At 39.0% G+C, this 23,188-nt stretch overlaps 1 protein-coding gene across 3 annotated transcripts in view; it reads left to right on the top strand.

Annotated features, from left to right (window-relative positions):
- The window catches only part of dis3l2 (DIS3 like 3'-5' exoribonuclease 2), an 83,678-nt gene that overhangs the window by 15,409 nt on the left and 45,081 nt on the right, over positions 1 to 23,188 (top strand). For all 3 annotated transcript variants that reach the window (XM_079877288.1, XM_079877290.1, XM_079877289.1), the window contains 8 exons: positions 5,314 to 5,367; positions 5,593 to 5,694; positions 10,612 to 10,750; positions 12,491 to 12,579; positions 14,165 to 14,394; positions 14,494 to 14,667; positions 14,807 to 14,886; positions 15,005 to 15,117. In XM_079877288.1, the coding sequence (XP_079733414.1) occupies positions 5,314 to 5,367; positions 5,593 to 5,694; positions 10,612 to 10,750; positions 12,491 to 12,579; positions 14,165 to 14,394; positions 14,494 to 14,667; positions 14,807 to 14,886; positions 15,005 to 15,117 (981 nt within the window). The remainder of the gene's footprint in view (positions 1 to 5,313; positions 5,368 to 5,592; positions 5,695 to 10,611; positions 10,751 to 12,490; positions 12,580 to 14,164; positions 14,395 to 14,493; positions 14,668 to 14,806; positions 14,887 to 15,004; positions 15,118 to 23,188) is intronic.

Here is a 23,188-nt window from a genome sequence, read left to right as displayed (position 1 = left end):
TTGGATAAGATCAGTAGGACTAAGAGAGGGCAGAATTGAGCCAGATGAGAAGGGGTTCGGACTGTGGTCGGACTCGGAGCCTCCAGAGAGGTAATGGTGGGTCGAGCTTGTTCAGAGGTCAACTCTAACTAAACAGAGAGGATTTGTGCCTGCAGTGTAAAGGCCATTGCACACTGAGTCCGAAATTCGCATCCGAAATTTTCGCACGTCAATCACGCTTGCACACTGTCTACGAAACTTTCGTCCGTAATAAAAAAAATCGAATCGGGTTAGATTTTCTGCATTTATCGCATCCGTAACAAGGGTTTGAATGGTGTTTTGACAGTTTAGAGCCACAGAATGACGGATACGAAAAAACGCATGCGAAAATTTCGGATTCAGTGTGCAAGGACCTTTAATCTGGCAAAAAATAAATAAATAATGGCCACAGGAGCGTGGAATGCTGCTATGGCCGCCACATAGTTTTTAAGCGTGGAGGGGGTGCGACCCGCGTCCAGTAGCTCTTGTTGAAAGGAAAGAACCAGCAGTACTTCACATGAAGTAGGGCCTTGGCTTCGGGCTGAGCACTAGTTGTAAAAGTGCGTGGTGCCAGAGACAGTCCGGATGGTAGGACTGTGTTGAAAACTTTTTCTTCGTCGAAGCAAGAGACCAGGAGACGTTGGGGATCACGTTCAAACAAAGTTATTCTTTATTGAGGACTTCGCTGTACGCGGCTGCAGTTCTTCCCAAATCATTCTGGCTAACATTCTTTTACATGGTTTCTTTATAGGTCTTTCAGTGGGCTGTCCTTAAAGGTGCTAAACATACACACAGCCTTAGAGGTAACCACTAAATCTAATCATCTAAAGACAATAGAGGCAATTGCCCCCAACTGAGATAATGGTACCCCCCCCAAATGGTATACACAACAAATGGTCACGAGACCTTAGACTAGGTAACATTCACACACAGTCCAACTCTTAGTTGGAAGATCAAAGACTAAAAAAACCCTGACTATTACAATGTTTAGACAGCTGACTTAAAGCTGACTTCTGATCAGTAAATTGATGCCATCATGTTCACCTTGAATGCCCAATACAGTGTAATTCACCTTAGTTTTTCATGTGATGTTATGTAAGGAAGTAAGATCAGCAGATCTTAAACATATTCTTAAATTTTAACCCTTCAGTCCCCTCTTTGAGAGTTCTTAAAATAACTCTCACAAAATACAAATTTAAACACTTAAAAGTTCAATTCTTGTAACTTGAAAAAGTTACAGGCACATCGCATATGTTCATTCTTGTAACTTGTGTAAGTTACAGGCACATATAACTTGCTCTGTGTTGTTCATCTGTAATTGCATGTTGACACAGAAACAAACATGCACTTAGGGTCCGTGAAATCTTACGGGTAATATTCTTTTATGGTTGGACCAGTTATTTTCTCGTGCGAGGTGTGAGTCATTTGTTGAATGAAACACTTGATACTGTGGACGCATACGTAGAACGCCAATAGCAGCACTCAGATAATGGTGCAGGCTTGTAGTCTTGATCATATCGATGGATGACTGAAGGTTTTGTATTTCTGCGTTGTGTATTTTTTCTTCTTTTTCTTTTGTGATTGGCTCGTTCAGCAGTGGGTGTAGTTGTCTTCTTGAGGTTGTGGCTTCATATGCAGGTGAGACGTCATTGCATATGGATTTTTGGAACAGCCATCAAGTGTTTATCTGCACAGAGGAAGAAAGAAAACAAAAAATGACAGAGCAGTATTTGTCCAAACACTAGGGTTGTAGCAGTATTTGTTTAAACACTAGGGTTGTAGCGTCTGCTGCGGTTGTTTCATTCTTTCCCTATTTCTTAATTGATTTGACACCTATGGACCAGTTAGGTAAGGATGGACTAAATCGGGAAAGGCCTATGAGGTTGTGTCTTCACCCTGGGTTCACCCCCGAACGCCTGTTGCGTCAGTTCTTCCCAGGGCACCTCACTTGTCCGTGTCCTATTCTGTCCCTGTGTTGTGTACACACTGTACAGTGTGTGAGAAAATTGGCACATTTCCATTCTCCAGTGAAACATCAGTCCTAATAAACATCATTAACAGAGGATGGTTGTCTGACTGCAATATTCTATGGCATAACATTTAAGGCTGTGAGTCTTATTTAATGTCCCCCAAACAAAAGCTGAGACAGTCACTTTCCTTTTGTTCTATTAAACAAAAATAAGTCTTTCATCTTTGTTGTGAGTTACTGGGGAAATTAAGCACTCACAGCCCAAATGGTTAACACCTCAAAAAGCTTAACCACGAGTCCAATGACGAGGGGAGGGGTTGCTTCAAAGTAGCAAACAAATGTAGTAAAATCTGCATAACATTGTTAACTTGTCTTAAGTTATTTTTGTTTTTTCTATATTCTTTTCCAAAATGTCCATGCTTGCCACAGTAAGAACAACTGGCTTCTCTAGGGCTTTTGCGTTTCTTTTGCTTCTCTGAGTTAACCTTAAAGGATGCTGCTGCAATTTTTACTCTTGCCTGGACATCAGAGTCTCTTTCCCACATAGCTAAACTGTCCAGGTTGTCTTGCAGGGTTCTATTTGACCATGTAAGATCTAAGAAAGGCAATGCATTTCTATGTTCTGACAAAAGACCATCGGACCATGCGCGAACTAGAGGACCATTATGACCTAACACCTTCTCTGGAGTGTCGGCAATTCCGCTGTAAACGCCAGCGGTCTGACAGAATCGTTCTGTGTACTCACAAACAGTTTCTTTTTTCTTTTGTACACAATTGGTAATTTTTGACCAGTCCACGTTCGGTCCAACAATGTTCTTTAAAATTTTCAAAACACCTTCTCTCAAATCGCCTTTACTGACAGGTTGCAGTTCGGAAGTAACAGCAGACTCAAAATTGTTGAATTCAGATTCAGTTAGAATTTGTGACATCAGCTGTGTGACTTCCGGCAACGACATGTCGTAAAGATGCATTTTACTGAACAATGCTCTCCTAAACTCAGAAAAATTTCTTTGCACTGATGGCAAACTTTCAGCAATTCTCTCAATATCTTTAGGACCTAAAGGTATTTTGACTGCTTGTGGCTGCAATATGGGGGTTGCAAATGGAACTGTATCAACACCTTTTCCCTGAGGCTTTTGTCTAGCTACGCACACTTCAACTGCATTTACATCTGCATTGACATTGTCCTCTATACTATCAAAAGACTGTAAATCAGGATAGCTTTCATCTGACTGTTGGTCTTCTAAATCACATTTGGTTGAGGCTTTGTTATGGCCCACCTTTGTCTTGAGACAGGACATGTGAGTCTGCAATTGTTTGTTCTGATCGTTTAAAGTAGCAATACAACGAGCTTGTTCTTGTGCAGTGGATAAGCTAAATTCTCGGTGACAACAGATGATGCCTTTCAGATTTTTCTTCCTGATACATGCACTCAACACTTTCTTGCAATCTTCAATTGACCACACTTTCTCTGGATCAATGCCAAATTTCTTTGTTAAATTCAATCTGACTGGCTCAGTCACAATGGAGTCCATGTGCTCTGATAACAAAGACTTGAATTCACTATCTGTCCAAAAAGGTGTAATCTGTCTAGTACTTTTCCTAAACATTTTGTGAATTTCTGTTACCACAAACAAACACTAAAAAAAACTTCTCTCTACTGTCTTGCAAACAGAGGGTACAATCTTATTAGCACAAGAGGCTAAATCTAATTCTAAAGCTAATTCTCTAGCTTACAGATAGGTCTTCTCTAGCCAGAGCATACACACAATATTAACATGTAACTGTTAATCTTCCCTGTCAACAACAGAGGATCAATTTCATCTCTAAAAGAAAACTTTTTAGAGGCTTATCTTTAGTTAACCAAACTCTACAGCTGTTTGTTAACTACTTCTCTGAACGGCGCAGAGGAAAACATTTGTACTGGTCTGCATTGGTTCTTTTAATGGAGTGAAACTCACCGAGTCTTTCATTTGTAGAGAAAGATTCCGTCTGGAAAAATTCAGTCTTTGAGATCTTTTTGGAGCTTGAAGTTTTCAATCTGGATTCAGAAGATTCAGTCTGGAACTCAGTCAGCTTGGTTGAGATCTTTGAGCTTGAAGTTTCAAGATGCAGTCTGGGACTCAGTCAGCTTTGTTGAGATCTTTGAGCTTGAAGTTTTCAATCTGGAGGAAGCTGGAAAGCTTCAGTCTGGCAATCTTTGTCAGATCTTTTGTTGAGCTTGAAGTTTCAAGGTTCCGTCTGGAAAGTTCATTCTTTGTTGAGTTTCAGTTTCTCCATCCGGGTCACGGCACCAAATTGTTGAAAACTTTTTCTTCGTCGAAGCAAGAGACCAGGAGACGTTGGGGATCACGTTCAAACAAAGTTATTCTTTATTGAGGACTTCGCTGTACGTGGCTGTAGTTCTTCCCAAATCATTCTGGCTAACATTCTTTTACATGGTTTCTTTATAGGTCTTTCAGTGGGCTGTCCTTAAAGGTGCTAAACATACACACAGCCTTAGAGGTAACCACTAAATCTAATCATCTAAAGACAACAGAGGCAATTGCCCCCAACTGAGATAATGGTACCCCCCCCCCCCCCCCCCAAATGGTATACACAACAAATGGTCACGAGACCTTAGACTAGGTAACATTCACACACAGTCCAACTCTTAGTTGGAAGATCAAAGACTAAAAAACCCCTGACTATTACAATGTTTAGACAGCTGACTTCTGATCAGTAAATTGATGCCATCATGTTCACCTTGAATGCCCAATACAGTGTAATTCACCTTAGTTTTTCATGTGATGTTATGTAAGGAAGTAAGATCAGCAGATTTTAAACATATTCTTAAATTTTAACCCTTCAACTGTATACTGGTAGGCCACCCCTTCAAACGCGAATCTCAAAAACAGTCTGTGATGGGGGGCTATATGGATATGAAAGTTTGTATCTTTCCACTAAGAAAAAACAATCCCCTGGGCGTATTTGCGAGAGGAGTTGTTTCAAATTTAGCATATTGAACGGGCATCTCCTGTCACCGTGTCAAGCACCCACTTTGACACTCCGTGGATGGCTTTCCACAGCTGAATAGTTTTGAGAGACCGCTCACTGCATTTGGGCAGGGAGCTGATGCCCAGGGGGTCTGGAAGAGGAAAATAATAAATGTAATATTTGGAGGGCTTCTTTCGTGTTTTATGTCTTTTAAATAATTAAATATTAAAATAACAAGTGGACTTATTGTACATGGGCTTATTACGTGTTCTTATAGAGTGAAAACTCAAAATGGAAAACTATTTAAACATTCATCATATTTAAAATATTTAAATGTCATTCTCTTTAAGGGAGCACTGAGGATAAACCCTAAGAAGTACAAGGAAGCTTTTGTCCCATCTCCTGTGAGTATTTTTTTCACCTTTACACATACTACATTTACAGTATAACCTGAAGTTGAGCATACTATTGAATGTTTGCTGGAATAAACATGATTCTCATTCAAAAGTAACTGACCAAATCTTATTGAATAGTAGTCGTTGTTGCTTTGTCATTGTCTTAATTCTGATAACATGTAACTCTCTTCTGTGATGTAAGTTGCAATTGTAAAGTTGAATTTTTTTCTGCAGGACGGGTCAGCCGATATATTTCTGGATGGAATTGCAGCTCGTAACAGGGCTCTCAATGGAGATGTTGTTGTGGTGAAAGTTCTCCCCCCTGAACAGTGGAAGGTACTTTATCAAAATGTACATATCATAAATACAGCTCTGTATTGGTAGTGAGATCAATTTTGTGTTTTGCAAAGTTTGCTGCTTCAGTATTTGTAGATTATTTTTTCACATGTTTCAATGGTATACTGAAAACAATAAGCATTTTTATTAAGGCTTTTATAGGCAAAAACATTCAATATATTCAAAGAGTCATGGTCAATATTTACAGCGTTGAGCATTCTTCTTCAAAACCTCTGCAATTTGCTATGGCATGCTAGATATCAACTTCTGGGCCAAATCCTGACAGATGGCGATCTATTCTTGCCTTATTAGTGCTTGGAGTTAATCACAATTTGCGGGCTTCTGCTTGTCCTTCTCGCATTTTGAGGATTGAAGATCCGGGGAGTTGCCTGGCCACCGATCGAAAATTTCAGTGTAATGTTCTCCGAGCCACTTCATTATCACTCTTGCCTTGTGACATGGTGCTCCATCATGCTGAAAATGCACAGATCATCACCAGGATTGCTCCTGGATCGTTGGGACAAGTTGCTCTTGTAGGAAGTTTTGATACCATTCTTTATTCATGTTAGTGTTTTGGGGCAGAATTGTGAGATAGCCCACTCCCTTGGATGAAAAGCAACCCCAGCCATGGATGGTCTCATGATGATTCGCTGTTGGCATGACACAGGACTCATGGTAGCGTTCACCTTTTCTTCTCCAGACAATCGATTTTCCAAAAGTCCCAAACAGTCAGAAGGGTGCTTCATCAGAGAAAATAACTTTGCACCAGTCTTCTGCTGTCCAATCCTTGTACTTCCTGCAGAATTTCAGTCCATTCTTGACCTTTTTCTTGGAGAGAAGTGGCTTCTTGCTGGACACTCTGGGGTGTCCTGAAGCCTTCTTCACTGCAGTTGAACCACTGTCCTTGAAGTTATTGATGATACTGTAAATGTATTTCCACGTCTTTCCCTGGAGGTAACCATTGCTACCACTTGAACACAATGATTGGAAGCACCTCTTCCCTCCTTTTTATAGCAATCCGTTTTATCTTATAATCCAATCGGAATGATAGATTAATTTCACCTAGTACTTGTTTACACTTTCCCATGTGCTGATGATATGATTAGTGAAATTATGTTAGCTGTAACACACACACACACACACACACACACACACACACACACATATACAGTGGATAAAAAAGTCTTCACACCCCTGTTAAAACAGCTGTTTTTGTGATGTAAAAAATAAAGGTAAATCATATCAGAACTTTTGCACTTTTAATCTAAAAATTACAACCCATGCAATGCCACAGAAAACCAAAGGGACATATTTCAGAAAAAAAGAGAAAAATAAAAAACTTAAAATAACCTTACTGCATGAGCGTGCACACCCTTTTATAATAGGATATGTGGATGAGTTCAGAATTAACAAATCATCAAGCTCTTGAAATAGTACACACCTGTTTTCACCTGAAGTGACTTTGATAAATTCCAAATAAATCTCAGCTGTTCTTGGAAATTTTTTCTGACATCTTCATGGTTGCATTCTACTACATGAGCCATGGGTCAAAAATAGCTTGCGGAGCATCAATGGGATATCATCGTTGATAGCTACAGTATTACTCATTGTTGATAGCTATTGTGAGGGCTATAGAAAATTTCCAAGGCATTAGATATACCAGGGCTCCAGACCAACTTTTTTTATTAGGAACGCTGTAGCCCCTGACTTAAAATTTTAGGAGCGCAAGCAGAAAATTTAGGGGCACACCTTCACATTTTCCCCCTAAATAACTATTACAGACAAATGCTTTGATAATAAATTGACTTAACGTACAGAAATTATGGTGCAGTTTTATTTTAAGATCACAGGGCTCCAGACTAACATTTGAGGGCAGCAGCACTAAGTTCTACAGAAAGTGTTTGGTAGCACTGTGGGATGACAAAGCACTGAGCTTAATTTGAGGTGTATAGATAAAGTTAACTTTAATTATTATCATTCATAATGTCTTAATATTAATTCAAAAGCAAAATGAGTGACAAAATAGATATTAGGGAGTGAAAATAGCCAATAAGCGCCCTTACCATGTTTACCATTACCATGTTTACAATGGTAATTTAGTCTTTTTTTTTTTTTTTTTTTTAAATAAGTGTGTTTTCCTACTTCTTGAAACCTTCAGTTTTATAAAAAGAGACAATCTTTAAAGGATGAACAAAAATGTTTTGGTCAACACATTAAAAATAACATTTAAATATGATATAGTTTTGAAGTGCTGGAAAAAGATGTGTAGGCTACTTTTATAACCACAGTATACCATAGTTATAGTTATGCGTGGCTCAGATTACACAATTTTTTTGTATGTTACGATAGTCACTGTGTCAGATTACATGATTTTGACTCCTAAAAATCTTGTCATGTCGTGGACAAGAAACATGTCAGACTACACGTTGCTTTACGACCAGTCATCGCGAGCCATCTCACACACACATTCACTCGCACATATATGTACTGATATGTACACACGCACTCACTCACATACACGCACTCACACTCTCACACACACACACACACACACCACACTCTCACTCACTCACACACACTCACTCACTCTCGCTTGCGCACGCACACACTCACTCACTCGCGCACACACTCACGCACACACTCTCGCTCACTCACTCACTCACTCGCGCACACACACACACACACACACACTCATTCAGTCTTGACGGAAGCCGTCATGGAGGACCGTTAAAAAATTAAACATGCTAGTCTTTTTGTCGTGATGTCGTGAAGCATCGCAGACGCGACGTCGGTTGTCGCCCACTATGACACACTATACGAGATGAAATTTAATGGTCGCACATGTGCGACTGCATGTAAAATTCAGTCGCACACTCTCAAATTTTGGTCGCAAAATGCGACCATTTGGTCGCAGTCTGGAGCCCTGGATACTATGGAACGCTGTGAAGACAGTCATCAACAAGAGAATAGAAAGTATGGCACAACAGTGACATTATCAAGAACAAGACTGAATATTTAGCCAATATTGTAAATATGGTATATTTGGCGCAAAAACAACACATCAGATCTGGAACATTTTTGCCAAGAAGAGTGGGAAAATACTAGCCTGACTACGTCAGACTTCGTACTTCCGCTCAATTTCATTTCGCTTCTGTACTCAGTCTGAGATAGCGACCTATCTCCCCGTTTTCCTCCGGCCTGAAAACAGCCGGCCAATCAACGAACAGAGGGCGGGCTGAGAGCCGTGACGTAGACGCTGATTGTACCATGGATGCATAGATTTACTTCACATAATCTGCAAAAGTTTTGCCATGTCAAAATTATATATATAATCATATATAATCATTTTGCCAAAATTATGCCATGCCAGACTCTGTCTACGAAGCAAAGTGAAGTAGCAGAGTTTGGTATTACCAGGCTAGGAAAATACTCCTAGGTCAAGATGTGTTAAGATGTGTCAAGCTGACAGTGCTGCAATAAAATCAAAGGGTTCACCAATTAAGCATTAGTTCCGGGTCAGAACAGTATGCTTAAAGTTTTAGAGGGCATATTACGTACTAGAATATTACAAATATCTCAGTTAATGTGAGGTTCAATAAGCTAGCTGCATGCATGATAAATATAAAAGATGTATCAAAGACGTTTTAAAAAGGTATTAGGTGGCATAATGCATGTTATGCTGCATGCCAACTTCTGTATGCTTGTTATTTATATGTCTATGCACTATGACTTGTTTTTAGTACAGCAGAGAAAATAGATGTTAGCTTTTTGAATTCTTTAGCTATATAAACATTCTGTATATAGAATTGGCAACAAAGCTAAAGCTTTAATGAGGGTAGATGTGTGCATGTGTGGGCAGTTGTGTGTCAGGAAATCTAAACTGCTGCTAGGCAATTTTTGTCAAGATGAAAATAATCAGCTTTGTAAATAATCAGCAGCATAGGAAAGCAATTAAACATGAGAAAATATAACTATTACCGGTACACCCTAAAGGCACATATTTCTTCTTAGATTTGCAGTCATGTAAGGTTATCACTATCATCTGAAATCCAAATAAGAGAAGGGATCAAAACCAATAGTTATATATATATATATATATATATATATATATATGTATATAAACTTGAGGTACATATCTATATCGTACATAAACACTGACATATGTGGGGCAAAAAAAGTCCACATATGCCCTTTACTTTCGTCTACAGCAGAGGTCTCAAACCCTGCTCTTGGGGACCCACTGTCCTACAGAATTTATCTCCAACCTTAATTGAACACACACCTGAACCAGCTAATCAAGCTCTTCGGGATGGCTTGAAATGACATGCAGGTTTTCTGAAGCAGGTTGGAAATAAAATTTGCAGTACAGCGGGTTCCCAGGAGCAAGGTTGAAGATCACTGTTAGAATGTCCCTCATTTTCCTCTTCTGAAGTTGGCAATCATACATGCATGAAATCTGAACTTGCAGAATTCCTCCACAGATTTCCGCAGAGTAATTCAATTCCGTAGATCCCATGCCTTTTTTGTGTTTGTTAATTATATTTAGTAAATGAACCAATGTTTTCTGCTTCCAGTTGTTTAGTATTCTCATCTCCATTTCACATTTTTTTGCATATTTAAGTCCAAGAAGCAAAATTACACAAATTTCCCCCCACAATTAGTACTACAAAATGTGGAAAAGAGTGCACAATCGAGCCTATCGATCAGTCATGTTTTCATACTATTAAGACATACAGTACTTCATTACTTTCAAATACAAGTAGTGTAAAACTTTTTGTATTAAAATAGATGTATATGAATGCATGTTGAATGTATTACTTGTAGTTTTGTGTAGTATGTAATTGTGTATAATCAAATGAAAAGTGACAGTCTAACATCATGCATGTCAATGCATAATGTGTCACATTTTGTACACAGGCAGTCAATGGAGATATAAATGAGAGAACTCCATCCAGTCAGAATGCACCAAAGGCTCCTGATGTGATAGTGGAGGCCCATTACAATGAAGATGATGAGCTGATCAGTAAAATGAAGAATGTCAGTCTCCATGATAAAGGTAATGAGCTTTTCCTGCAGGCACAGTGTTCTGTTCACCTCTTACTCAAGGTTTTGCTGTTAAGCACTAATTTAGTTTTATTTACAATAAGCTTAAAGGGATAGTTCACCCAAAAATGAAAATTCTGTCAGTAATTACTCACCCTCATGTTGTTCCAACCCCGTAAGACATTCGTTCATGTTCGGAACACAAATTAAGATATTTTTGATTAAATCTGAGAGTTGTCTAACTCCTCCATAGGCTTCTAAGGGACTGAAACTTGCTGGCCCAGAAAATGTATTAAAGACATCGTTAATATAGTCCAAGTGACTCCAGTGGCTCGATCTTAAGTTTATAAAGCGACGAGAATACTTTTTGTGCGCAAAAACAAACAAAAATAACGACTTTATTCCACTTTTCATTTCCTTCTCTCTGGGCCTCGGGTCTTTTCACGTAGTGTTTAAGCGTAGCGCGTCTGTGTTGTACGTCACCACGTATCACACATGACCAGCGTCGCCCAATAGTGAGCCTACGTGGTGACGTGCAACACAGACGCGCTACGCTTAAACACTTGGACTAACACTTGGACTATATTAACGATGTCTTTAATACATTTTCTGGGCCAGCAAGTTTCAGTCCCTTAGAAGCCTATGGAGGAGTTAGACAACTCTCAGATTTAATCAAAAATATCTTAATTTGTGTTCCGAAGATGAACGAATGTCTTACGGGGTTGGAACAACATGAGGGTGAGTAATTACTGACAGAATTTTCATTTTTTGGGTGAACTATCCCTTTAAGTCTTCACCATAATTTAAGTTTGAATTAATAAATAATTTATTATTTATTTAAAAATATATATTATGTTACATTTTGTAATGGAAACTTTTGACAAATTTGTAACTAGATAATCAAAATTGACCTTGTTAGCATTTAATTGGTTTGGTCAGTCCTATGCCAATTTTCTTTTAGTTGCATCTCATGCTTTTAGATGCATCTCACAGCATCTCACACCACCACACGCCACATCACACATTGCCCCAGGAATTGCTTCTTTATAAATGTAAAGGAGATATATATATATATATATCTTGATACATGTGCTTTCTCTTATAGTGCAGAAAAAAAGTTGAGTCACTCATTGATGATTGAACAGCCAAGAGCTGTGATCTTTTTTTATCTTTATCAAGCCCAGATATCTTTGTTTGCACTTGCCTCCCCAAGACGTCTACATATTAAATCATTAAGCATCTGTAGCTCAAAACATGGCAACAGATTCCAGAGTGTCAAGTTTGATACAGGGCATGTGGTGACTGAGGTGAATGGGCAATGAAAGACATGATTGTGTTTGCAGAATGAATGAGCTATTCACCTCTTTCCAAAAACCAAGATCTTCATGACTCATTGTTAAGTCCTTAAATTACCCTTGTGTTGCTGTGGAACAATTGAATTTTGCTTACAATTGATGTCAAAGTTTTTAAATTTGGCATAATCATTCCAAGACTTTAAATGTAATAAATAAATTCATTTATTTAGCACATGAGGAATGGTGCAAACTAATTATTCCTTTAACCTGATACATACAGCCACCTAAAATGTTGATTTGCTTTGCTGGCTTGGGGTAACAATAAGCTTGGCTTTGTTTACTTTGAAGATGGATGAAAAAAAATCAACAAATTACATTGATTATACATACAAGTGTCAGAAAATAAAAGAGAAATTTGCAATCAAATGTATCTTGCTATAACTTTTTTTCTGATTTAGCCCCTATCACAACACATTCTGTCAAACATGCTAATGCATGCTTCACTTCTGGATCAAGTTCAGAGAGAGCTATGCAAAGGACTGGAAAGGTAAGCCATTTGTTTGAAAGGATATGCATTTTACTTACTTTTAAGTAATTATTATTCATGACAGTTATAAATAAAAATGCATTTAGACAAGATTTAGAAATTCAGACAATTTTCTAAGATGACAAGTATTTTCATTTAAAAAAGTTGGCTTTTGAAATAGATTAAAACAATGTTGCACTCTGTATTTTTTTCCTTTTTGGAATGATGTGCATCACTGATGAATCATGCACAAAAACATCAGGAACATTTATCAATGGGGTCCTATTATCCCTGTTACAAAGTCTTGATTTTGTTTTTATGGTGTACTATAAAAACATGATGTTTTCATGCTTGAAAGCACATTATGTTTCATATATTTTACATTATTATAGCTCCTCTCTAACAAGTCTGGTTGAATGTATCGTTTCCGATGAAGCCCCTCCTTCCGAAATGTGCTGTGATTGGTTAGCTGGCCCAGTGTGTTGTGATTGGCAGCGCTTAGTGTGTTCGGGAAATGTCACGCCCCTTCGTAACCGTGAGCTTTACTCAGATGTAAATATTAACAATGGCGTCAATTTCAAACCAATTTGACCCCAATTCAGACCCTGAAAATGCTAATGAACAAGGTATTGTGCTGAACGATATCAAGCACGGACTTTACAAACACGAATTTCACTGGACATTTCAGAGTGAAGAATTTTTTTTTTTGTAATTTTCTTGTAGATAGGATGTTATCCACCATTTAATCATATTTGTCAGAAAACTATGGTAATACAAACAGTAATTGATCACAAAATCATTGATAATTTTCCTAAGGGGCATTGAACAGTCTTACAAAAGCAAAGAGCTTACAAAAGCTAAAGTAAACACTACATCAATATTGTAATGTTAGTTAGCAGGCTAACTGTTAATAGAAAACACAACTACAAATAATAAGATATACTTACAAGTTGTGATCCATAAACAACAGATTGTCCCGACAAAATGGCTACGTCTTTCAGGAGAAGCTTTTTTGCGTATAGCCTGCATTGTACTCACTTCTGGAAGCTGTTATCTATAAAATGTGCAGCGCACACTCCGCACAGACAAACTTTGAGGTTGTAATATTCAGGAACAGTGTTAAAAATAAATTTTAACCTCTCTAAATTCGTCAGCCTTATGACAAACTGCGACAACAACTCTTCCTCTTCTCTAAAGCAGCCCAACATGGCCTCACCCACTTTATTGTGTGTTCCCGGGGGCTGGGTTCATGTAATTTTAGGGATTGTGATGTCACCAACTCTGGAAGAAGCTTGTTGTAGTCCATACCAGAGGTTTGTTGTAGTCCTTAAAAAGTGATTTCTGTAAAATAAAATATCTCCCTTTGCATTGAACATTGAGCATCGTAACTTTGCAGATGTTGTTTTTGCTCAAACAGCAACATTACACACTAACTAAAGTTAAAAAAAGTGAAATCATAATCAAGGACCCCTTTAAGAAAGGAAATGGGCTAATTTTTTTTTACGTCATGTTGTCGATAATACTTCTAAGTTTGAAGATCTTCCAAAATTAGCATGCCTTTTTTTATTCTTTTGCGTATAATTGTCCATGGATGTTGTCATTTTAGGTTGTATTCATTGTTGAGAAGAAGCACTCAAGAGCAGCATCAGGCTTCCTCAAATTTCTTCCCAACAAGAATTTTGCTATGTTCTCTCCTGTGGACCATCGGGTCCCGAGAGTTAATGTGCCTCTGGCAGATTGCCCTGCAGACTTTATCTCCAGACCTGGAGACTATGAAAACACACTCTTCATCTGCCGAATAACACAGTGGTCAGCAGACAACAACTTTGCTGAAGGGTGAGATCTGGGTAACCTGTATTTCCTCCAAATTATGAGCTTTACATTGGCAGTTGTGATTAATAACGGCTTTTCTCAATGTTGTTTTTCTGTTTTAAGGCGGCTTGCAAAAACTTTAGGGCAAGCAGGTGAAATTGAGCCTGAAACAGAAGGCATCCTGACTGAATATGATGTGGACTTCTCAGAGTTTTCCAAGGAGGTCTTGAATTGTCTTCCCCAAGATCTGCCCTGGAGAATCCCTGATCATGCGCTCTCTAAAAGAAGAGATCTCCGGTAACCTTCTATCCTGTCCCTGATCTATACATTTTTCACGTATCATCCATTATTTGTATGTAGAGTCCATTTAACATGTAATTTTAATTAAAATGTTGATTATTTGGTTCTGATTTTCGGATTTTAATTTGTTTTTAAGAAACGAATGCATATTTACCATCGACCCAGCTACAGCCAGAGATCTGGATGATGCACTGTCCTGTAAACAACTCTCAGATGGTATGTGTGCTGCCTTTGATATTAAAGGTCTTTTAAAAAGTTCATTACACTTAAACAATTTTTTTAATTTTTTTATCTATGATTTAAAAACATGGTTTTCTTTTCTCTCCTCATGTAGGCAATTTTCAAATTGGTGTTCATATAGCTGATGTGAGTTACTTTGTGGAAGAAGGAAATGCCTTGGATCAAATCGCTGGCCAAAGAGCCACGAGTGTTTATCTTGTCCAAAAGGTATGAGTTTGATTTTCCAAACAATTTGAAGTGTTTGATTTCTTGCTGCAATGTTGCAGTGCAGAAAATAGTAAATTTTTCGGGGTGTAACGATTCACTCGATTCGATTTAAAATGCTAAGAATTTAAAGAATCTTGTTTCGATAGCGATTCACAATGCTTTAAAATATGTAAGCCTTAAATTATTACATGCACATATTTATGGAGACGTTGTGTGGCGTTGTTCACACCCTCACAGCTCTCCCTCACGTGCTGCACTCTTTACCACCTTTCACTGGATTGTGCTTCATCCATAGCTCTCATTGACACCATTTTTGTCAGCATAGCCACTGCTATCACATGAGCAGATGATAGCTCTCTCACAATAGCACTATAGCCTCGTGTCAAACCGTTGAAAAAGTGGGGTATTTTTATAAAAATAATGAAAAATTTCTCCCATCTAGCGGTGAAATTGTTTATGACTACCAACTGAATATTACTTTCTAGCCCCTCCCATTCCGAGGGCGTTTTAACTCCTACGGTGGCAGTATTATTTCAAATCTGCCGGCAGTCGCGAGTAATCTCCCCCTCGCCATACCTAAAATCCCCTTGAATTTCCAGGTATGTCCCTCTTTGGCTAATGTATTTTCAAGATGGAGGCGCAACGTGGCTGCCGCCATTTGAGCGACTCACTCGTATGTATTCTAAATGGCAGATTCTACGCTTACGAGAATACTTGATTAGTTGGTAGAAGTAATTACACATTAAGGAGCACATATCATTTTGAAAGAACAAAGTGTTTTTTGCTAAGAATCAACTTTAAAAATTTGTGTATTTTACACAGTGTAGCTTTAAACACTACAAATAATGCACGTATGCCCATTATTCAATCAAAATCCACTTTAGATTACAGCCGGAAGTTATTACACGCATTCCATGATGGTTTCTGTTTAGTACCAAACTTTATTTATTTTAATTTACTGTTGTATGTTGTGCAGTGGACGAGATTAAAGTCAAATGGGAAAACCTACTAAATGCATACATGAGGGAAAAAAAAATTTTTTTTTAGAATTTATGGGTTATGCCCACCTATTGTGCAGTTGTGAATTAGCTAAAGCCAATCAATCGTTTTGCGTTAAGTGTGAAAGCTCAGTTTTTTGGCGATTAGCTTAGCTTTATTGCGTCGCTCTCAGTGTTAAAGGGCTTGGGTGTGAAACAAAAGCTTTTTTTGCCCCTGCTCTCTGACCCCATGAAAGTCGGGGTGCAATTCCCGATTGTGGAATGTAAGTGTCTTACTAAATAAGACACATTAGGGAAATCATTTAAATAATCCTATGAATGCACTTAAAAAATGCAAAATCGAATCGTTAATCGAATTACATTGAATCTCATTATTTGCACACAAAAAAAGTTCTTCAATTTAATCAAAAACCTATGAATTGTGAATCGATTTGCTGTCTACCCAAATATGTGTGGTGAAGTCACCACCATGATACAACATGATACAAAACATACAACAAAATATTAATACTGTTAGTGCTATGATGTATAAATACTTGCTATGAGAACAGACTGATTTTATTCATTCATCCATCATTCCATTTATTTTTTAAAACTTTTGTCCAACTTTATGTAGGGTTGTTAGTGCCTGTCAATTGTATTAATCAATTTTATAATTCTATTCGTTTGGGGTGAAACATCCACGCAGATGCACTAATTGGTTTCGTGAGATTTTCGTAGATGCATTTATTCAAAGCGCCATAGAATTAACAACCTGAGGCTACATCTTGCTCAGGAATTCAGTGATGATTCATCTTGCGGGGCTCAAATCCACAATCTTTTACCACTAGGCCACAGCACTTCCACATTTTTGGTTCTCAGTGTTCGATTAAATTTTTGTCTCTGCATTTAAATGTTGGTTCATAATTGGGTTCCTTCTTTCTGCTTCTTGATACACTATATTGCCTAAAGTATGGGACACCCCTCCAAGTCATTGAATTCAGGTGTTCCAATCACTTCCATGGCCACAGTTGTATAAAGTCAAGCACCTAGGCATGCAGACTTCTTCTACAAACATTTGTGAAAGAATGGGTCGCTCTCAGGAGCTCAGTGAATTCAAGTGTGGTACCGTGATAGGTTACCACCTGTGCACATTCATGAAATTTCCTCCTACAAATATTCCACGGTCAACAGTTAGTGGTATTATAACAAAGTTGAAGCAATTGGGAACAACAGCAACTCCGCCACGAATTGGTAGGCCACGTAAAATCACAGAGCGAGGTCAGCGCATGCTGAAGTGCGCAGAAGTCGCCAACTTTCTGCAGAGTGCATGGCTACAGACATCCAAACTTTGTGTGGCCTTCAGATTAGCTCAAGTAGTGAGCATAGAGAGCTTCACGGAATGGGTTTCCGTGGCCGAGCAGCTGTATCCAAGCCTTACATCACCAAGTGCAATGCAAAGTGTTGAATGCAGTAGTTGTAAAGCACGCACGCAACACACTCCTAAACCTTGTGGAAAGCCTTCCCAGAAGAGTTGAAGCTGTTATAGCTGCAAAGGGTGGGCCAACTCCATCTTAAACCCTATGGATTAAGAATGGGATGTCATTAAAGTTCATGTGCATGTAAAGGCAGACGTCCCAAAACTTTTGGCAATATAGTGTATGTAAACACATTCCACCTTGTGTTTTGCAACCTCATTGGTCTGCTGCGGCTGCCTCATCTCCGGGAGCACATAATTTTTCCCCCAGTCTACTAATGACGGCTACAATTTGATTTATTGTAGACTATTTTGAGCTTGCTTTGTTTACAAAATTAAGGGATTCCTGAATGAGATAATGGCTGCAATAATTCTTCAGACAAGTTAAATATTAGAAGTTCACAAAGGTGATTCCACACCGAAAATGAAGCTTAGGGCAATTTCCGACTGTGAATGAAAATGCTACATGGAATCTTATTGGCTGAGAGTGGACTGCACCTGGAGTTCTTTTGACAATCAAAGACAGATCTTTAATTTCTTTACAATTAAATAATATTTAATAATATTTATCAAAAGTATCTTAGAAATGGCTTGGAATGGGGCGCTTGGATGATTTGTATATAAATAAGCTAGTCTAAGTGCATCACATTGTCAAACCCCTCTTAACAATTTATCTAAAAACAACACAACCTAATATCATGGACCAAAAGAAAGGAGGCCTGCGGATGGGGCAAAGCCTATACCTAAAGTGGGTTGCACAACTTTGCACAATGGATGCGAAGCGTCTTTAAAATAAGAAAACATTTCAGAATCCTGCATTAAAATGCATTATAATTGTCCCAAATCCTTGTTAATGTACATAAAGGCTTCATCCTAGTCTGCAAGATTGTACATTTTAATATAGAAACAGTGCTAATGGTAGCCTGTAAGTTAGATGCCAGATACCCTATATTATATATTCTTTTAAGCTTAATTTATGATTCTCGATAATGTGTTTTTTTGTTTTGTTTTGTTTTGTTTTTAAATAGAAATCAGTCTCCCACAATTCTGAAAACAAAACATTAAAGTGCCCCTGTTATGCTATTTTAAAGTTTCCTAATGTTATTTTGGTGTCTCCTACAACAGGTTTACATGCATCAAAGGTCAAAAAACTGTTTCATTTTCTCATAATACATTTGCACATCACCACATTTTCGATGATTCTCAAACGACTCGTAAAATGAATCAATCTCTCTAAATCCCTCCAAATCCCTCCTTTCCGCGAGCTCTCCTCTGATTGGCCAGACAGCTCAGTCTGTTGTGATTGGTGTACCGTGTACAGCGCGTGTGTCGAAAACAAAAAAGCCCATTGCCATAACAACGTCAGCTCTGCTTGTCCTAATGCTTCCTACAACATAAACTAAACACAGTAACGAACAATGACATTGATTTTACCATATCAATGCGAGCGCGAGTCCGATGATGAAACACTGGAAGAACTACTTATTCAACCCGAACCTCCATCACAATTACGACTCGAGCAGGACTTTTCTCAGTGATATACTACTCAGTATGAGGTACATTATGCAACTGTAATTCCTCACCATCAGCATTAACAAGTGCATGGCCTTCAACAAACCGATTATTTTACTTGTACTTATTTACACTAAACAAAATTATAAGCGCAACACTTTTGTTTTTGTCCCCATTTTTCATGAGCTGAACTCAAAATCTAAGACTTTTTCTATGTATAAAAAAAGACTATTTCTCTCAAATATTGTTCATAAATCTGTCTAAATCTGTGTTAGTGAGCACTATGCTGGTGTGGCATATCAAGATGCTGATTAGACAGCATTATTATTGCACAGGTGTGCCTTAAGCTGGCCACAATAAAAGGTCACTCTAAAATGTGCAGTTTTATGACAAAGCACAATGCCACAGATGTCGCAAGTTTTGAGGGAGCATGCAATTGGCATGCTGACTGCAGGAATGTCCACCAGAGCTGTTGCCCATGAATTGAATGTTCATTTCTCTACCATAAGCTGTCTCCAAAGGAGTTTCAGAGAATTTGGCAGTACATCCAACCGGCCTCACAACCGCAGACCACGTGTAACCACACCAGCCCAGGACCTCCACATCCAGCATCTTCACCTCCAAGATCGTCTGAGACCAGCCTCCCGGACAGCTGCTGCAACAATCGGTTTGCATAACCAAAGAATTTCTGCACAAACTGTCAGAAACCGTCTCAGGGAAGCTCATCTGCATGCTCATCGTCCTCATCGGGGTATCGACCTGACTGCAGTTCGTCATAGTAACCGACTTGAGTGGGCAAATGCTCACATCAATTTTATAATTCTATTCGTTTGGGGTGAAACATCCACGCAGATGCACTAATTGGTTTCGTGAGATTTTCGTAGATGCATTTATTCAAAGCGCCATAGAATTAACAACCTGAGGCTACATCTTGCTCAGGAATTCAGTGATGATTCATCTTGCGGGGCTCAAATCCACAATCTTTTACCACTAGGCCACAGCACTTCCACATTTTTGGTTCTCAGTGTTCGATTAAATTTTTGTCTCTGCATTTAAATGTTGGTTCATAATTGGGTTCCTTCTTTCTGCTTCTTGATACACTATATTGCCTAAAGTATGGGACACCCCTCCAAGTCATTGAATTCAGGTGTTCCAATCACTTCCATGGCCACAGTTGTATAAAGTCAAGCACCTAGGCATGCAGACTACTTCTACAAACATTTGTGAAAGAATGGGTCGCTCTCAGGAGCTCAGTGAATTCAAGTGTGGTACCGTGATAGGTTACCACCTGTGCACATTCATGAAATTTCCTCCTACAAATATTCCACGGTCAACAGTTAGTGGTATTATAACAAAGTTGAAGCAATTGGGAACAACAGCAACTCCGCTGTTGCCCATGAATTGAATGTTCATTTCTCTACCATAAGCTGTCTCCAAAGGAGTTTCAGAGAATTTGGCAGTACATCCAACCAGCCTCACAACCGCAGACCACGTGTAACCACACCAGCCCAGGACCTCCACATCCAGCATCTTCACCTCCAAGATCGTCTGAGACCAGCCTCCCGGACAGCTGCTGCAACAATCGGTTTGCATAACCAAAGAATTTCTGCACAAACTGTCAGAAACCGTCTCAGGGAAGCTCATCTGCATGCTCATCGTCCTCATCGGGGTATCGACCTGACTGTAGTTCGTCATAGTAACCGACTTGAGTGGGCAAATGCTCACATTCGATGCCGTCTAGCACTTTGGAGAGGTGTTCTCTTCACGGATGAATCCACTGTACAGGGCAGATGGCAGACAGTGTGTACGGCGTCGTGTGGGTGAGCGGTTTGCTGATGTCAACGTAGTGGATGGAGTGGCCCATGGTGGGGGTGGGGTTATGGATTGGGCAGGCGTATGTTATGGACAACGAACACAGGTACATTTTCAGACCTGCCAACCTGTATGCATTTTGCGTAGCGGATACGCATTTTGACTTCAAAGTACGCTGGTACAATTTTTTAGTCTAAATTACGCAAAAACCTGGTGACGCCTCTGCACGCGCAGTCCTCAAATCAAGCAACAGCAAAAGAAGAAGAGTTCGACCAATCATAGCGCTGGATTCATTCCCCAAATAGCAAGCGGGGATGATTGACAGATGCGTAAGGCCTATCATTAAAAAGAGACTGAAAATCGACACCAATAAAGAATCCCGCTCGATCCGCCTTCCACCCCCGCGGCCGCCGTCTGACTGATGTCATAAGCGAGGACAGTACAGTAGTCACTGTACATCTGACTCCTGAAGGTAAACGGGCTGGGCTGGGCTCGATATGGAAAGTTGAAATATTGTACTGAGTTAACCTAATCCTATGGATTCGATGATCACACGGATTGCATGGATTATCTTAAAATACTCCGTTCTTCATGGTCACTCAGAAAAAGAGGAAGACATCATTCAGCCACGCAAATAATAAAATGCTCAAGCAGGGCCGTGCAGAGACCTCTGGAGGGGCAGGTGCTCAAAGTATAAAAGGGGGGCACATGGAACAAGGCTTTAAAGGAGAACTCGGCAACTCTAGCGAACTCTAGTCACTTCTTCGCTGATTTTCCCTTTTGTTGTCGCATGTTTCCCCACGAGCTCCCCCTACAGCTGTGGGGGGGCGTATATTTCACAACACGGACGTAAAAAACTCACTTGCGGCAGCCTCCTCCCCCTCTCTACCGCTGCTCATGTGCGTTTGTTATGATCGGAGCAAGCCAACTGTATCGTGTGGAGCTATGTCTACCGAGGTGGGTAATCTGGTAATACATCATACATGCGTGTGTGTTTATGTCGAATTGCCGTAAAGCAATTCGTGTTTCGCGCTCGCGCTCGTTCTCGTTCTCGCTTCTCACGAGACTTCCAATTTCTGTCTTACCGGGACGGCAGTCCCCAAGTTGCAAGGTTGGTTTTCCACCTGGGAACGCTGGGGGGAGCAGGGAAAGTCATCAGTATCACCAGAATATCAGCAGTTTAACCATCCAAATGATTTCTAGACAGTTTTATTAAGTTAAAAAAGTTACCAAGTTCTCCTTTAAATGGGGCTGTGTTTTTCCTGGCTTAAAATGAGGCGGAGGTGGTAAAATCCTAATAATGTATTTTAATAGTAAGATAATTAAATGTGTATTTTTTTGTAGATCATCATATAGCCTAATGTGTTTCCCACAGTATTTTTGTGGGTTGAGCTCGCTACCTCTAGGGGGGTCCGGGGGCATGCCCCCCCGGAAGAAAATTTTGTACATTTTAAAGATAAATTCATTAATCTGCTGCACTTTGAGTCACCCGAATCCACTGTTAAAAATAAATAATCCACCCGCAAACTGCCTATATTCTTTGATTTAGATATCTGCATCTGATCATCACATTACAATTATTCAAATTCTTAGTGTTAAGCATGATAATATGGTAACGTATCACACTGAAGTAGGCTGATTTAAAATTAACATTTATATAAAATAAAAGTTCTTCTTTTGGCAAAATTACATTTCCTTAATAGCCTAAACAGAGGCTTTTCTCACTTCAAACTTAAATTGTCAATGTTTCATTACATCACTGTTTGAAAACTCTAATTTTTTGTACCTTTTATAAAGGGCATCTTTCCCCTAATTTTATTAAATGTATGCTCCATCTTTCATTTCAAATTCTTAAATTTGATCACTATATTCAATTAAAATAAGACACTAGGCTGTTACCAATCAAATTAAATAATTTACATTGAAAAATTATAACTGTATTAAATTAGATTATTTTAAATATTTTTGAATATACAAAAATAAGGAATGTTGGCGGCAGGCGACCGTTTTAATGAGCGAGTTATTGAGTCATTCATTCAAACGATTCGTTCAAAAAGCTGATTTATTCAGAATGAGCATGAGAATGAGGCAGTTTGCGAATGGGTAATTGAATCTTTGACTCAACCGATTCGTTCAAAACGCTGAATCATTCAGTGCTGCTGCAACAAGTGTTGCTGTGAGATGCGCGATGGTTCTGCGGTGATCTTTGTTTGGAACTATTTTCGCTGCTGAAACAGAACAAAAACAGTCATTGCGTCTAAAATGTAAGTGACTTAATTTTAACTATTTGTTT

Source organism: Squalius cephalus (assembly GCF_949319135.1).
Source record: "Squalius cephalus genome assembly, chromosome: 7".
Classification (NCBI taxonomy): Eukaryota; Metazoa; Chordata; class Actinopteri; order Cypriniformes; family Leuciscidae; genus Squalius; species Squalius cephalus.
This window is presented reverse-complemented; position numbering and strand designations above follow the sequence as displayed.